This window comes from Miscanthus floridulus, chromosome 9 (assembly GCF_019320115.1).
Source record: "Miscanthus floridulus cultivar M001 chromosome 9, ASM1932011v1, whole genome shotgun sequence".
In the NCBI taxonomy this organism is placed as follows: Eukaryota; Viridiplantae; Streptophyta; class Magnoliopsida; order Poales; family Poaceae; genus Miscanthus; species Miscanthus floridulus.
In genome coordinates this window covers 36,286,990-36,304,080 of record NC_089588.1, presented here as the reverse complement: position 1 = coordinate 36,304,080, position 17,091 = coordinate 36,286,990, and the positions used below count along the sequence as shown (strand labels likewise).

Below are 17,091 nucleotides of genomic sequence, written 5' to 3'. Positions count from 1 at the left end.
ACCTGCAGCAGAATCAGGAGGGAAGAGTGGCCTGGGTACATCGCGGGCCGGCAATCCTAGCAGGCCCGGGCCTCATATTCTAAATAATGCACCGTACATGCGGGCCTCAAATTTTATCTCGGTGAGCCCATGCATTCATGTTGCGCCTCAAACGACAACATGGATTCCTTTCTTGCCACTGTTTCGATTTCAGGACATGATTAACACTACAAGCTAATGCCCAATTTTCATAGGCATTGCCATGAAGCTATGCAGTGGGTATGAAGATATTATATTCGATAGGAGAGCTAATTAACTCCATAGTCCATAGAGTGATACATATATGAAACACACTTGCGGCCGGCCAAGCCTCAATAGAGTACCCTACTGGTCTTGGACCTGCTTTTTGGGTGAGATGGACTCAATTGCACTACCCAAAGGCCATGTGGCTCCAATGAAGTACTGGCCACGCTTCACCTTGGACACCAATGTGATCCTCTTCATTGGATGCATTGCTACAGCAGAAGCAAACAGTTCATATCAACATGAGTGATTAACAACAGAAATCAGAAAGAAAAAAAAGAACTTGTCGGTGTGTATAGTTGTAAATACAAAGAGAATCGATGCAACCTACCGAATCCATTAACAAGCAAAGTGTACTGGTATGTAAGATCCATGCATGTGTAAGGCATATCGTCGCTGCGAACATTCGGGTATTCAACTGCTGCTTCCTTGACGCTCAACAGGCAAGCCTTGCATGCAGCAGCTTTGAACATGGCAGGAGTGACCTCGGCACTGGGAGCTTTGCTATCTATGAACCCAACATTTGCGGCAAGGTAGTAGAAGGCCGACGCGGCGTAGATGGTGTCCTGCCCTGCTCCGCCTCCCCCGTTCCACACGCCGTCAAATGTGCAGTTCTTCGTCTTGCACGGTGCGTTCAGCTTCAGCGCCTTGGCAATCTCTTGCCTACACCTGTCATATACTGCGCCTTCTGGCGCCGCAGTTGCATCATATTCCTCACCATGGTAGCTGTACTTACCTTCACAAAAATGGAGAAAAGGAGAGCTAATCATTCATGCCCCAAGGATGCCCTTGGAAACATCTGTGTGAAAGTCTGTCAAAGAAAAGCATACCACTAAACCCACGGAGGATGCAGAAACTGAATGGCCCGTTCTTCGCCTTCAGAATCTCTAGGCGTGATGCAACAGCACCGTAGCGCAGGTAACTGCAAGGACAAGGTCCTGGATGACCACTCGCAGCACTGATTTCGAATATGCTATGCAGAATATAATGATCTTTTTTTTTCTCGATCGAGTAAATACAGAGTGCAGAATGCCCAGGTTGTGCAGCAACAAACTGAAGCCATCAGTGTCCATAATGGTTCAGTTCAAGTGAGCAGCTTTCAAAACCTACCAAGCCCCACTCCAGCTAATGCAATTGTACAGTTCCCGGCTCCAAGGATTAGATCAGAGATCTATAGTCCCAGTGTGCCCTCTGATCCCCTCATTGCAGTGGTTCCATCCATTCTGAAAGAGGTACTGAATTTCATATCTATCACACCTGCATCTAACTTTCTTTCCTTTCTGAATCTGTTAGTTATTGATCATGGCACACTAATTCCTACCTATTTTAATGATCAACGTCTCCTCATACATCTCGCCTTTCTTCTCTCTCCACAGATTGGGGGATCATCTCTTGAGAAGATTGTCTTGGACTACGTCACCTCTGACGAAGAAGAGGTTGATACAGCAATGGGGGATGCTGATGCAGAGTTTGGAGAAGCTGAAGCAGAAACTGAAAATGAGGATGAAGAAGTTGAGATCCTGGATGAAGCTCCTGCTGTTTTCTAGACCCCACGCAAGAGAAACAGCCTGAAGGTTAAGGAGAAGTTGGATGATAGCTTTCTGAGGCGTAGCAGAAGAATTGCAAACAAACTTAGAGGTTACAAGGATGCTGCAAGTGCCAAGGCAACCAATCAAGTTAAGGAGACATTCACTGCAGAGGAAGCTGTTGTTGATCCCACCCCCTGGCCATCATTCCAGGACCTTCCAACTATGGAGCTGCACCACATCTCTCCAAAGAGATTCCGGAAGGAAATGCAACTGGTTTCCTACAGATCCAGCCTGAGGCTGCTTCTGCTGCTCTTCTTGAGAAAGACAATATAGATGAGTAGTATCACAGATTTGTCTCTGTGTGCACCTGCTAAGGTGCTTTTGTTGCTCCAAAGTTATCCATGTTTAGATGTCTGCCGGTTGTCTAGTCCCAGGTCCCAGTCTATGTACTGGAACAATAAGATCATGTACTATTGCATCCTTTGCTATTTTAATAATCCTGGGAAGTGTTTGGGTTACCTGTCTCTGATGCTTGTGTTCCTTGTTAATGCTAATGTTGCTTTTCATTTCTTTATGGTCTTGATTCCTATCTCTGAACCTGGTTATGTGAGTCTCGATACAAATACAATGCCCTCTACTCTCATCCTCTGTAATCATGTTAATAGTCGTCGAAATGACAGAGTTGGCTGCATGGTTTTTTACCCAGACCTACAAATGCTTCACTCACATCCCCACAGATACGTAAGATGGCTGATCCAGTTTGTCATTTGTATGAACAAACTTTGTCTTTTTTACATAGATTGTGTTTATGGATAGTAGAAGATACAGTAAAATTTTGTTTTAGAATATCAGAGGCATTAATTCTCAGGAAAAATGGGATGCTTTAAGAGGGAAAATTACAGAGAGTGCTTGCCAAATCATTTGTATACAAGAGACAAAAAGGGAGAACTTTGACATCTTCTACATTAAAAAATTCTATCCCAGAAATTTCTATCAGTTTGCTTTTTCTCCCTCAGTTGGAGCTGCAGGTGGTCTCTTAACAGCATGGAACAACAGTGTGTTTGAGGGCTCTGTAGTTCAGACAAATTCCTATGCCATCACTATTAAGATGAGAAACAAGCTGGATAACAAGAGTTTTCATATTACAAACATATATGGCCCTTCATAGTCCAACCAGAAGCAAGCTTTTGCCACTTGGCTGATGAACTTTGATACCGGTGAGTTTGATGACTGGTTACTTGCTGGGGATTTCAATCTGATCAGGCAACCTGAAAATAGGAACAAACCAGGAGGTGATCTATCAAAAATGAACTTGTTTAATGAAATTATTTCTGACTTGGACTTAGTTGAAATACCTTTCAATGGCAGAAACTACACTTGGACCAATATGCAATCTGACCCCCTCCTTGTCAAGTTGGATTGGGCTTTTACTTCCTCTAGTTGGACCCTCTCCCATCCTGCTACACATGTACAACCTTTGTCAAGGCCAATTTCATATCACATTCCTTATATGCTACACATTGGAAGCTTAATCCCCAAATCAAATATTTTTAGGTTTGAAAATTATTGGGTGGATCATGTTGATTTTCTAAACACCGTGGCTCTTCATTGGAATAACTCAACAGTATATGCCAATGCATCCAAAAATCTGTCTTCAAAGCTCAAACATGTCAGAGCTGGTCTGAGAAAATGGAGTAAGAACCTTTCCAAGCTAAGCAAGCTCATTTATAATTGCAATTGGGTTCTATTGCTCATGGATGGTCTTGAGGAGCAAAGACAACTCTCAAATCTAGAAAAGGCCTTCAAAAGGCTGGTCAAGGATCACCTTGCATCTTTACTAGAATCTAAAAGGATCTACTAGAAACAGAGAAACACTATTAGATGGGTGAAATTTGGGGATGAAAATAGTAGCTTTTTTCACACTATGGCTACTATAGCACATAAGAGAAGTTTCATTTTTTTCTCTTACAAAGCTTGATGGTACTGTTGTCACAGAGCATGGACAAAAAGAAAATTTTCTATGGGAATCTTATAAGCAAAGGTTAGGAATCTGTGAATTCTCTAACATACATTATGATCTCAGCACATTATTGGTAGAGCATAATCTTGATTATCTAGACACTGAGTTCAGTCAAACTGAAATTGAGGCTGTCATCAAATCTCTACCAAACGACCATGCTCCTAGACCATATGGTTTTAATGGACTGTTCATTAAAAAGAGTTGGGATATAATCAAAGGTGACTTCATAAGATTGTTCAGAGATTTTTATCATCGGAATATAGACTTAAAGAGTGTGAACTCCTCCTTCATTACCCTAATCCCTAAAAAGAACAACCCTGAAACAATTGATGATTACAGGCCCATTTCTCTCCTGAATTACACTCTTAAGTGCATCGCAAAGCTACTTTCAGCTAGGATGCAATCTGTGATCCTACAACTAGTATACACCAATCAATATGGATTCATCAAAGGAAGAACAATCCAAAATTGTCTTGCATGGGCATTCCAATTCCTTCATCTCTGTCATCACTCAAAAGAGGAAGTCATAATTCTCAAACTGGACTTTGAAAAAGCTTTTGACAAACTAGAGCATGAGGTTATTTTGCAAATCCTTAAATACAAATGATTTTCTTCAAGATGGATAAGTTGGATTCAAAACATTTTGGGGTCAGGTACTTCCTCTGTTCTACTGAATGGTATTCCTGGAAAAGGATTTGAGTGTAAAAGAGGGGTCAGGCAGGGTGACCCACTCTCACCCCTGTTGTTTGTTTTAGCAGCTGACCTTCTACAATCTGTTGTCAACAAAGCTTGGTAGATGGGCATCCTCAAGCGCCCTCTTAGTGACACCTTTGGAGGTGACTTCCCAATTGTACAGTATGCTGATGACACTCTTCTCATCTTGCCTGGAGATGCTAGAACCCTTTTTAATCTCAAGTGCTTATTGAGATCTTTCTCTGACTCCAGTGGTTTACATGTGAACTTTAGAAAGTCTTTCTTGGTGCCCATTAACTTAGCAGATGAAAAGGTCATTCATTTAGCAAGAACTTTTGGTTGCAGCATATGAACTATGCCTTTCACATATTTGGGGCTTCCACTTGGACTAATCAAGCCTACTCTGCAAGAATTCACACCTCTTTTGACAAAGATTGAGAAAAGACTTTGTGGAGTCAGTAAACACTTATCTTATGATGAAAGGCTCATTCTAGTGAACTCTGTGTTTTCAGCTCTTCCTACATTTTACATGTGCAATCTTAAAATCCCAGTTCAAGTAATTAAGCAAATTGATATCTATAGAAGGCACTGCTTATGGAGCAAGGGTGACATCAACAGGAGAGGAACTTGTCTTGCTGCCTGGGAAACAACCTGTAAACCAAAGAATCAAGGTGGGCTAGGTATCATTGACATTAAGAGTCAGAACAATGCTTTACTCATGAAATTTTTGGACAAATTCTACAATGAGGTAGAAATACCCTGGGTATCCATGACATGGTCCAAATTCTACTCTAATTCTCAGACACCACCACATGCTAGGAGTCCAATTTGATCCTTTTGGTGGAAAGACATTATGACTCTTTTTCATAAATTCAGAGATTTTGCCAACTATAATCCAAGCAATGGAAGGACTGTTCTTTTCTGGGCTGATAAATGGTCAGATCAAAAGTTCCAAGACCTGTACCCTCAACTATTCTCCTTTACCAGAAAGAAGAAATGTTCCATCCGATTTTTTCTGGATCAAGATGTAAGCAGAATTTTTAGCATGCCCTTGTCGACACAAGCTGCAAATCAGCTAGAAGAACTGCAAACTCTCATTCAGTAGAGAACTTGGAATGCAGATACAAAGGACATATGGTGCTATTCTTGGGGATCATGCAAGTACAGTAGTAAGAAGGCTTACAAAATTATGATTGGCCACAGAGAAACTTCTCCACTCTTCAATTGGATGCGGGCCTCCAGCAACCTTGGTAAACATAAGTTTTTCTTTTGGCTCTTGCTGAGGGATAGAATCAACACAAGGAACCTATTAAGGAGGAAGAACATGGATCTAGAAAATTACAATTGTGTCAGATGTTGCCATGGTATATAAGTTCTTCTTTCTCAGATTTTGAAATTTAAAATTTTCAAACTAGCTCAGATGTTGACATGGTATATAAGGTTGCAGTTTGTTAATACAATCTATAACTTCGTAGCGGCCCAGGTTGGTACCAAGGTTGGAGATTCCATTACAGAAGCACTACCAAGGTTGTATTTCACATTAGTCTCCAACTGCAATCGATTCTTCAAATGCGACGCTGCTGGAGCCATATGCCTCACTGTTCCCGTTCGCTTCGCTGAAAAAATATTTGTTGAGAGAGAAAAAACACTGTTCTGACTAAAAAAACAAGCTGAAAAAGATAGATTATAAGAGAAACGAACATGGCCAATGATCAGTAGTGGCATCTGCTTCACTTTTTCCTTGTCCCCCACTCTCTGCTACAGTAGATTTCAATTATCGCACAAAGCACAAAGCAGGAAAATGACAGCAGTTGTATCAGATGGCGACTTTGTTGAAAGAGCTGCCCTCTTCACCACACGGCCTCTTTTGTGGAAGTTGCATATATTCCCTGTTTATATCACACGCTCTGCTTTAATTTGTGGATAGATGGATCGGTGCTCTAAGGATTATTCCGTTGGTCTGGGAGGGCTTCACCACGTGAAACTCGATTAGGCCCTCATCGTGGGTAGGGATGAGAACGGATCGGATACGGACGGATATCACCGATATTACATTTGTTTTCATATTTCTGTTCGGATTCGGATTCGAATACGGATAGTGTTAACTATGTCGGAAATGATACGATTGGATATCGACATCATAAATATGCGATTTGAGTATTCGGATACGGATACGGCATCGGATGTTGGATATCCGGACTCGGATACGGACAGATCTCAACCCCTCTAAACGGATTCGGTTTCGAATACGGTCAGAAAATATCCATACCATTTTCATCCCTAATCGTGGGACACCCAGATGCTTTTCTTGTGTGTATCTAACCGGAAGACCATAAAAATCACTTTGTACCAAAATGGTCGATAGCCATTATCTTTACGGAGATGCTAGCGTCTGGACGTTCGGACGGACGCCGGCGTCCCGATGCCCACGCATGCTAGCCCGTTTTCCTACACCATGTTTCTCGCACTGGCTCGTTGCGCATGCCCACACGGGGCCCGTGTCGCCCTGATGTCTTCCTCGCCGTCTGACCGTAGGTGAGGACCGTCTGCCTGCTCGGCGGCGCCCCTGACTCTCCGAACAGCATGAAACACGTGCAACATGAAACACTTGGATGCAACATACGTCTGAAACAGATGAAACATCTGGAACATACACTTGCAACATATGTGTGAAAACATATACAACATCTAGATAGAACACATGCAACTTACAACATTAAAACACTTGCTGCGACAGAAGGCAAACAGATGAAACGTTTTGGAAAATATTGTTGCAACATATGTGTGAAAACATATGCAACATATAGATCAAAACGATTGCAACATGCGTCTGAATACAGATAAAGCATTTTGAACAGACGCTTGCAACATGCCTCCAAAACACTTGCAACATATGCAACATCCCTGATCTACTTTTGCAACATCCATCCGAAACGCCTGAAACGCTTGAAACATACGTATGCAACATATGGGAGGGGAAGGCTAGGCCTCGATTCGAGTCATCGGGGTCAGAGTCGGCGGCGAGCGGCTGCGTGCGAGCACCACCGCCACCAGGGGCGAGGAGCGCCATGGCCGTCGGGGTAGGGGAGCTCGATCACTGAGGTGAGAGAGGGCATCGCGCCGGGGTGGGGGAGAGCCGCCCACTCCCCTGCAACACCGTCATGGATCTTGCTAGGGTGGGGGAGAGGGCCACCGGATCTGTGGCATTGGGGGCTCCCAATGGGGAGGACGCCGAGGTGGGGGGAGAGGGGCTCCATTGGGGTGGGGGAAGGAGCCGCCAGGATGGGGGAGGAGGATGCCGGGGTGGGGGAGGGCGCATGATGGGGTGGGCAAGAGAGAGAGAGAGAGAGAGAGAGAGAGAGAGAGAGAGAGAGAGAGAGAGAGTGAGAGAGAGAGAGGAGTAGCAGGGAAGCACGAGAGAGAGGAGCTCGTTCAGGAGGCGGCGCGTGTGGAGCAAAGTGGAGCGAGGCAAGGCAAGGAGTTGATTTTGTTTTTATTTATTTATTTAGGCGAGCGGTGCATGCGGCAGTGAGGTAAAGTTTTATTTTTTTCGATATTGTGGTGCATGTTACGCTATACGTTCGGAGGGGAGTCTGGCGTCGGACGTCCTGTTTATAGCATTTCCGTTATATTTATGACTTTCCATTTGGAACGCCCCCTTCCTTATTCCTTGCTAGACAATCAATGACCAGTCCTCCTTAGTTTAGTTCTTAGAGCATCTCAAGAGTGCCTCTATTCAACTTCTTAAAGTCAAAATTTAGTTTTATATATTCAACAAAATTCACCCTTCAACCCCTATAGGACATCCTATATTTAGGTCTTGTTTGGATCACCCAACTAAAGTTTAGCTAGCTAAAATTTTAAAGCTAAACTTTAGCCTGTTAATCTCCCAGCTAAACTTTAGCTAGGGTGTTTGGATTACCCAACTAATAGACTCAACTAAACTTTAGCTGTGTTTAGTTCGGTTGAAGTAGCTGAACTCAGCTAAACTTTAGCTGGGTCATTTAGATCTCTAGCAGCTAAATTTAGCTAGCTAAAGTTTAGTTGGTGGATCCAAACAGGCCCTTAGTGGTATCCTAAATTACTCGCTTCTCTATCAAATTTATGTTGTTAAATTGTCCACCACATATGTTATTTGAGATCGAGAAAATATTAGAGGAGATAAATATTTAAGGAGGATTTTTTTTGTTAGGATATAGGGGAACAATATTTAGGACTCTTGAAGATGCCCCTCTCTCGGTTGGTAGTGATATTCCAAGAGCCTAGTCATTGCCTGTTTGCCTCTTGGCCAATGCTTGTAGCGACTTCACTGTCTTAGTCTATTATATCTAAGTAGGAGATCCCCACTATAAGATTTTTCTAGCATCTGATGCCGCCACATCATCTATATTCAACATTTAAGATTTTTCTAGCTCCTCATGTTGTCACATCACCTATATTCAACGCTAACTTCCAGACGGACTTTTAACTCATCGAGCTCAAGTTTTGTTAGGCAAAACAGGAGGGGCGCAACCCTACTGTGAGGTTTATTAAAACATGAGTTAAAAACAGGAGCTTAATACAGGAGGAGGATTCAAGAGACAAAGAAAGAAAGAAAAAAATTAGGGAAACTAGGAAGATTAAACAAGATTGTTTTACCATTGCTCAATTAAAGGAAAGTATCTTCTCTTTGCACGCCAGAGGAGCAGTACAAATTCTGTCTTGAACGTTCTTTTTGCATCTTCCAAGGACGGCTGAATTTGCTTAAATATTAAGCCATTCCTAACCTTCCATTGCCCAACACATTAAGATGAAAATATCCATGAAGAATGGGGTCCTTTGCTGCATTTTGAAACTTTGTAAGTTCTGGTATAAGGACTAATGCGGGATCTCAAAGCTTAGCCAGTGCCAGCACTCTGAAGCAAAAGGACAGTCGAAGAGTAGCAGCCTGTTCGGTTGGCTGGTGGATCTCGTAAACGATCGTAAATTTCCAACCGGAACAGTATTTTTCTCTCACACCAAACCAGCCAGCAGTAATAATCCACGATCCAGCCACTGAACCAGCCAGCCATCCGAACAGGCTGTAGATGCTCTAGAGATTCATCCACTAGATTGTTGCAAAGTTTCATCGGTTACTGTATGTATCGCATGGCCAACAGGTAGTGGCATTAGGGGCATGTTTGCTTTGTCTCCGAGCTGGATAGCTTGCCTGGCGACGCACTGCTTCCAGGTAGGGATGAAAACGGTACGGATATTTTCCGACTGTATTTGAAACCGAATCCGTTTAGAGGGGTTGAGATCTGTCCATATCCGAGTCCGAATATCCAACATCCGATACCGTATCCGAGTCCGAATACTCAAATCACATATTTATGATGTCGATATCCAATCGTATCCTATCCGACATAGTTGACACTATCCGTATTCGAATTCGAATCCGGACAGAATTATGAAAACAAATGTAATATCGGTGATATCCATCTGTATCCGATCCGTTTTCATCGCATCCGATCTCCTGCACCTAGAGCCAGGATTGCTGCATGGCGGGCAGCTTGCCTGGGAGGGCGTGAAGCAAACAACCCCTAGATGCGTCAGTGAAGCGTCAGTCCGGTTCATGACTTTTCGGTTTCTGCTCCCATTGCATCCTTCTGAGTCATCTTCTTCCAATTCGTTCAGCGTCAGTCTCACTCACCGAGAAGCTAAATAATACTCCATCCATACCAAAAAAAAACATGACGTTTAGGACATGATTGCGGTAACCAAGGATGATTAATTAGGGGTTAGTTTTCCATCTTTGCCCCTAATAAATATGGTTGCGGGTGCTATCTTTATGAGAAAGTAACTCAGTCCAACTAGCTAGTGCGTGGAGGCATGAGTGCTGCGACTCGGGTTCAAACCCTGGCAGCCACATTTTTTTGTTGCCCCCTTCATTTTGCATGGGCGTGCATGCCACTGTTCCACCGGCGTGGCGCGTCCTTTTTTCGCGCGGATGGAAGCTGGAGTCGCTTGGGGGCCTGCATTTTCACTTGGCGCGCGTTTCAGGTTGTTTGATTTTCTTATTTCGTCTGCGCGCTCGGATGGCTGATGGTACGAGCTCGTTTCGAATGAGAAGACTGACGTTTGAGCTGCCTGTACTCCACGCCACTGGCTTATTTATGCGGCAACTTGCTTTCTCTCTTCTCCAACGCCATTTACTCCCTTGCCTTCCCTGCCTTGCTTGGTGCTACTACGCCGCCATGGACTAGTTGTTCTCCTTGCACATCTACTACTACGGCATAATGGCTGATTACTTCTCTGGCTTTGATCTCAACATTCGTGTAGAAGAAGAAGAGGACGGCAACCTGCCGTGGGATCTCAACGACGGCAGCGGTAACCATCTATTATTAGTTCCATTTTGTTTTGTTGTTTCTGTGTGCGCGATGGCAACCTACCGTGGGATCTCAACGACATCAACGGTTTCATGTTGCAGAGCATGAAGATGGCGATGGCAACACTGAGTTTCATCTCGCAGAGCATGAAGATGATGACGGCGACGCTTTTTTTGATCTGAACGAGCCTCCGTTGGAGCATGGCAATGGTATGTTCTTTTCTTTTTGGACATGAATTGTTTCATTGTATCTGGTGGAGCATGGCATGCATATTAGGTTCCATTCTCAGCATGCTCTTTTATTTTTGGACAGGAATTGATTTGAACTTGCCACTAGATGAATTTGGAGCTGTAGATTTTGATTATTTACATAACCCCCATGGTAAGCATGCCTATATTTACATCATGCTATTTTTTTGAGTATGTACAGATTCCTATATTTATTTCACTCCTTGAGTACCATTAAAATGCTTGTTGTAGTCCTATATTTTGATCATGCCGTGACTACTATTACTACCATGAACATGCTTGTTTTTTCCCTATAAATAGAACATGCAGTGAACACTTTGTTTTTTCCCTATAAATAGATCATGCCGTGAACATCTATTGTAAATGTGTTTGGTTTTTTTTCCTATATTTAGATCATGCCGTGAGTACTATTAAAATGGTTGTTTTTTCCTTTTGCTAGAACAACATGCCGATCAAGTAAACCAACCGAAGCATGACTATTCTGATCATGTTAGACAACAAGTGTACCAAGCATTGTTGATGAGAAGCAAAAATGGCAAACTAGGCAAGCATGATACAACAATTGTTGGTGCTCAATTTGTAGTAAAGATTCGATCAGTGCAGCGCATATGGAAGCAAGGTAAAAACCAGCTTGCTAACAACATTCCAGTCATGGTTCCTAATCTAAAGAAAGGTAGAAGTGGACGTAAAGCAATCCCTCTTGATTTGGAACAATTGCGCAACATTCCTCTCCAACAAAGAATGACAATAGAAGATATGTCTAGTAGACTTGGTATTAGCAAATCTAGGATACAAAGGTATTTGAAAAAGGGTTTGATTAGGCGCCACTCTAGTAGTATCAAACCTTATCTCACTAATGCTAACAAGAAGACTAGGTTGAAGTGGTGCATTGACATGATTGACCAAGGTTTGCTTGATGATCCAAAGTTCAAGGATTTGTTTGACTTTGTGTTTATTGATGAGAAGTGGTTCTACCTCCATCAGAAATCAGAGAGGTACTACTTGCTACCCGAGGAAGATGAGCCACATCGAACTTGCAAAAACAAGAACTACATCCCTAGGATCATGTTCTTGTGTGTATGTGCTCGGCCAAGATTTAGAAATGGAGAATGAGTGTTTGATGGCAAAATAGGTTGCTTTTCACTAGTCACTTTTGAACAAGCTATTAGAGGAAGTCACAATCGCCTTCGTGGAGAGGAAGTAATCAAGCCAATTCAATCAATCACAAGGGAGGTGATCAGAGAATTCATGATAAATAAAGTTTTGCCTGCAATTAGAGCCAAGTGGCCAAGAGAAGATGTGCACAAGCCTATTTTCATACAACAAGACAATGCTCCTTCTCATTTAAAAGTGGATGATCCTCAATTTTGTGAGATTGCTAAGCAAGATGGGTTTGACGTTCGGCTCATATGTCAACCACCCAATTCTCCAGATTTTAACATCCTAAATTTCGGTTTTTTCCGAGCTATTCAAGCTATTCAATACAAGAAAAATGCTAAGACAATGAAAGATCTAATTCCAGTTGTGCAGCAGGTAAATGATCATCCATTTGATTGTTTCAATACAATAAAGATTCTAAGACAATGAAAGATCTAATTTCTTGAACACATTTCTTGTAGGCATTCTTGGAGTACAGTCCATGGAAAGCAAACATGATATTTGTAACACTACAAACTGTTTTGAAGGAAGCAATGAAGATTAAAGGTTGCAACAATATAAAGATTCCTCACTTGAACAAACAAAGACTAGAGAGGGAAGATAGGCTGCCATTGCAAATCCCTTGTGAAGCATCCTTTGATCTTGTCAAACTTGTTGATGATGTGCTCTGGCAGAATGATGGTGTTACCATCCATTTGAAGTTTGGAGACATCTGGGATGTAGATCTCACAGTCGAACTTGTCCAGGTAGTCCAACCACTTTGCTATCATATCGTAGTCTTCATGTAAGAGGCCACAACGGGCACACCGGCGAGCTTCGCGGCGAGCTTGGTAGCATTCCTCTCCGAAGACGCCGCCGGCATGGAACGTGCCACAGCGAGGACAATGCACCACCTCATCCCGCTGGTCGGAGTCCGGCAGTACATCGACGGAGTCCGGCAGCACCGCATCGTACTCTAGCTGCACCTCGATGGAGTCCAGCAGCAGCTCGTCGGAGTCGGGCAGCTCCTCGACGGAGTCCGACACCTCCTCGATGGAGTCCGGCAGCACCGCATTGGAGTCCTGCAGTACCTCATCGGAGTCCGGCAGCACCGCGTCGGAGTCCTGCAGCACCTCGTCGGAGTCCGACACCACCAGCGAGGCTGAGACGATGTGCGCGGCGAGCGTCGACCATGGGCGAGCGTGCGGCACGACGTCCGCGGAGACCGGCGCGACGTCCGTGGAGACCGGCGAGCGTCGAGCGTGTGCGAGCACCTCCTCCGAGCGGCGATCGAGGCTCCATCGGCAGGAATCCATGGCGAAGGCTAAACCCTAACAAGGCGGGGGCGGCAGAGTTCCTGCGAGACGGAGCGATGGAGGAGCGAGGAGGCATGGCTGCGTCGGGAGACGAAGAGAGGAGGCACGCGTGCTTTTGCTGCAAGTACCGAGGGTGAGGAACGACGCGCGATCAATGCGGGCGACGACCGAAGGCGCGCGAGCAACAGGATTTGCGGGAGCGGAAGCGGCGGCGCATGCATGGCCAAGGGCATCGCGTCCAATGTTTCCATCGGGAGGCCATAAGGTCAGCTTATACGACGTCTAGTATTTTGAATACGGAGGGAGTATTAAATTTGACTAAATATATTAAAAAGTCATTAATATTTATGGTGCAAAATAAATATCATTAGATTAATTATTAATTATATTTTTATAATAAACTTATTTGAAGATAAAAAATAATGCTAATATTCTCTATAAATCTAATTAAATTTAAGAAAGTTTGATCGGCACAAAACTCAAGATGACACTTAGGGGGGTGTTTGGTTCTTTAGTCGCTCCTAAAATTTATGTCACATCGAATGTTTAGATACTAATAAAGAGCATTAAATATAGATTAATTACAAAACCAATTACATAGATGGAGGCTAATTTCCGAGATAAATTTTTTAAGTCTAATTAATCCATCATTATCATATGTTTACTGTAGCACCATGTTGTCAAATCATGGACTAATTAGGCTTAAAAGATTCGTCTCGCAAATTAGTCACAAGTTATGCAATTAGTTTCGTAATTAGTCTATATTTAATACTCTATGCATGTGTTCAAACATTCAATATGACAGGAATTTTAGGAGTTCATGCAGGAACCAAACAGCCCCATATTTTAGGCGGACTGAGTATATAATTCAGGCTGCTCGGTGTGTCAAGTGTGTCAGGCACAGCGTGGACACAGGGCATCCAGAACTAGCTAGGAGAGATGGTGACCATCGAAGAGTCTAGTTGTGAGCTAATTTTAAATTTAACTAGATTTATAGAAAATAGTATCGACATTTGTAAGGGACCGTGACGCTTAAGAGGGGGTTGAATTAGGCAACTTAAAACTCTAACTCTAAATTATGGCCTCTTTTACTAACCTTAGCAAAACATATACAAGAGATAAACTATCTAAATGTGCGCCTATGGTTTTACTAATGTGTGGCTATCTCTACCGCAAAAGGAGTAATATAATCAATGTAAATGCGGAAGCTAAAAAGCAAGATAGAGATATGCAAACTCCCATCGACGACTCCGATATTTTTATCGAGGTATCGAGAAGCGCGCAAGCTTCTCCCTAGTCCTTGTTGGAGCCCATCGCAAGGAATCCCTCGCAAAGGCCAAGCTCCCTGTCGGGTAACTCCGTGGATAGTCTCGGGTCTTTCCCACGCGCAAGTGGGTCTCCGACGAGCCTTCTAGCAAGCCTTTCCCGGATACTCCCTGCTGTCTTCACTATCAAGCTTCCAGCCGAAACGCCGCGGGCATTGTTCTCTCCAGTGCACGGTGACGGCCATACCACAACCACGGTTGGTGTGATCTCACAAGACTACAAGCCCCTCCAATGTATAACTATGGCACACGCAAGCACCGAGTGGTAAGAGGTATTCAAACCTCACTAAACACTAGGCCTAAACCTAGAGTAAGTGCATAAGCAGTGGTCTAATCAACCTAATCACTTCGTAAAGCACCTACGCTAATCACCTAATGAATCACTAAGCACTATGCAAGTGGATATCACTAAAATGATGTATCAACACCCTTGATATGTTTCCTCAGCTCCACTCACTTCATTTGGCCAGTTGGGGAGTGTATTTATAAGCCCACTGAGAAAGTAGTCATTGGGGACGAAATTCCACTTTTCTGCTACTGACTGGACGCTGATCACGTCCTGATCGGACGCGTTCGGTCGTCCTGACCGTTGGAGCCGCGATCAACTGATCGGACGCTGCCAGCGTCCGGTCACATGCCACCGGATGCTTCCGGTCGCAATTTCGCCGCTCTGGAACCTTTCTGTACTTGATCGGACGCTGCAGTCCTACGTCCGATCGATTTATTGCCAGCGTCCAGTTGTGCCTGCTATTGCCGAGCCTCTTGATCGGACCATCCGGTCGCTTTCCGCCAGCGTCAGGTCTAGCGTCCGGTCACATCTGTGAGCGTGTTTCTTCGTGGTCTTGCGTTCGGCTTGGTTCCTATCTTCGAGCTTGGACTTTGCTTGATATCTTATGTCTTCTCTTGTGCCTCTAGGGTCTTGCTTAAGGTGTTGATCATCGGATCATCACGTCGCCTTTGTCCTAGTCACGTCTTGCACCCTATTGAGCTACAAAACAACCACTTGCAAATTCGTTAGTCCAATTTGGTTGGATTGGTTCTGATCATTTCTCTAGCCGAGGTCACTTGGAGAAGTAAAAAAAGATTGAATTTCAATAAGTATAGGCATATATTTTTGTCTCGTGGGCCCCTGCGTTGTCCTCTCTGGGCAACACCGCCATGCCACTCAGGCCAGCATCCCCGTTCTTCTCTGCCTTAGTCGTCGCCAGAGTGTGCGGCTGGAACCCCAGTGTCCGTGAGGAAGGTGGCGGCGGGGCATCTCCTACCTCCTCTCTACTTCATTTTCTCCCTCCTCCACCCTCAGAGTTCTAATCACCTGTCACGCATCGGCTTAGCACGAATTTGGTACTTCCATGGCCGATCTGGTGCTTAGGCTTATGGATCCGTTCACTCCCCCAACCCCCATGGCTTGTTCCAGCATTGTGGTGTGGCGCTAGCTGAAGGCATTGGTTGTGGGGGTGTGCTGCACGGGCGGTTGACAAATCCCGGTGGCTGTGATACGTGCTGGCGGCGTGGTGGGCCGGATGCACGTCTAGGATCAACGGATCTGGTGTCACTACAAGACATGTGTGGTTTTTTGACATTCTATTTATGTCAAAATATATGAAATTAATGTCACAACTTAAGATTTATGACATCCAGTTGACGAAAATTCGAACGTCAAAAAACCAGCGTCACAGATTGATTATGTGACGCTCGTATATTTCATATCACCAGGTTATGACATTGGTTTTTTGTCACAAGTCCTTAGCTATGCCATGTAGGCAGCTGACATGGTGCTAACGTGGCAAGACAAAAGAATGTCATAAAACTAAAATAATGCATGTTAAGGCCCATGTGGTTGGCAGGCTTATAGCAGGCCAGAAAAAAAACAGCCCACTTGTTTTGTAGTTTTCAGCCCATTTAGCTTTTTAATACTTATATTTCCAGCCCATTTTATTTCATAACAACGGGCCACGCAAATTTTTTAGCCCAGCCCACATAGCCCACACAGCATATTAACAGCCCACGCAATTTTTTCAACCTATTTTTCTAGCCCACTTCAATATACACAGCATAAAGATTAGCCCAGCCTATTCAACAACACATAGAGGCCCAAATGAATTTATGAACATATCAAATCAACCAGTTTAAATACATAGATTTTCATAAACAATCACATTATATAATGAACAAACTAGTAAGAAATCAATGA

The 17,091-nt window shown here is 43.8% G+C and overlaps 2 protein-coding genes across 2 annotated transcripts; one reads left to right on the top strand and one right to left on the bottom strand.

Annotated features, from left to right (window-relative positions):
* Positions 1-363: 363 nt before the first annotated feature.
* Positions 364-1,345, bottom strand: LOC136479666 (probable apyrase 3). The gene is made up of 4 exons (XM_066477451.1): positions 1,302-1,345; positions 1,113-1,204; positions 614-1,018; positions 364-494 (listed from the first exon to the last, which is right to left on the bottom strand). Exons 1-4 carry the CDS (start codon positions 1,343-1,345, stop codon positions 364-366), a joined length of 672 nt encoding a protein of 223 aa, XP_066333548.1.
* A 9,436-nt stretch (positions 1,346-10,781) lies between these two features.
* LOC136479664 (uncharacterized) lies at positions 10,782-12,232 on the top strand. The gene is made up of 4 exons (XM_066477450.1): positions 10,782-10,872; positions 10,973-11,080; positions 11,184-11,252; positions 11,559-12,232. The coding sequence occupies exons 1-4, from the start codon at positions 10,782-10,784 to the stop codon at positions 12,230-12,232; spliced, it is 942 nt and encodes a 313-aa protein (XP_066333547.1).
* Positions 12,233-17,091: the final 4,859 nt, after the last annotated feature.

Excerpts from the sequence above, each read along its gene's own strand:
- LOC136479664 (XM_066477450.1), top strand. The coding sequence starts at position 10,782 with ATGGCTGATTACTTCTCTGGCTTTGATCTCAACATTCGTGTAGAAGAA. Across the intron at positions 10,873-10,972 it reads GGATCTCAACGACGGCAGCG|AGCATGAAGATGGCGATGGC; the intron begins GTAACCATCTAT and ends TTCATGTTGCAG. Across the intron at positions 11,081-11,183 it reads TCCGTTGGAGCATGGCAATG|GAATTGATTTGAACTTGCCA; the intron begins GTATGTTCTTTT and ends ATTTTTGGACAG.
- LOC136479666 (XM_066477451.1), bottom strand. The coding sequence starts at position 1,345 with ATGGCTTCAGTTTGTTGCTGCACAACCTGGGCATTCTGCACTCT. Across the intron at positions 1,205-1,301 it reads ACCTGGGCATTCTGCACTCT|TTACCTGCGCTACGGTGCTG; the intron begins GTATTTACTCGA and ends TTGTCCTTGCAG. Across the intron at positions 1,019-1,112 it reads CATCCTCCGTGGGTTTAGTG|GTAAGTACAGCTACCATGGT; the intron begins GTATGCTTTTCT and ends ATTTTTGTGAAG.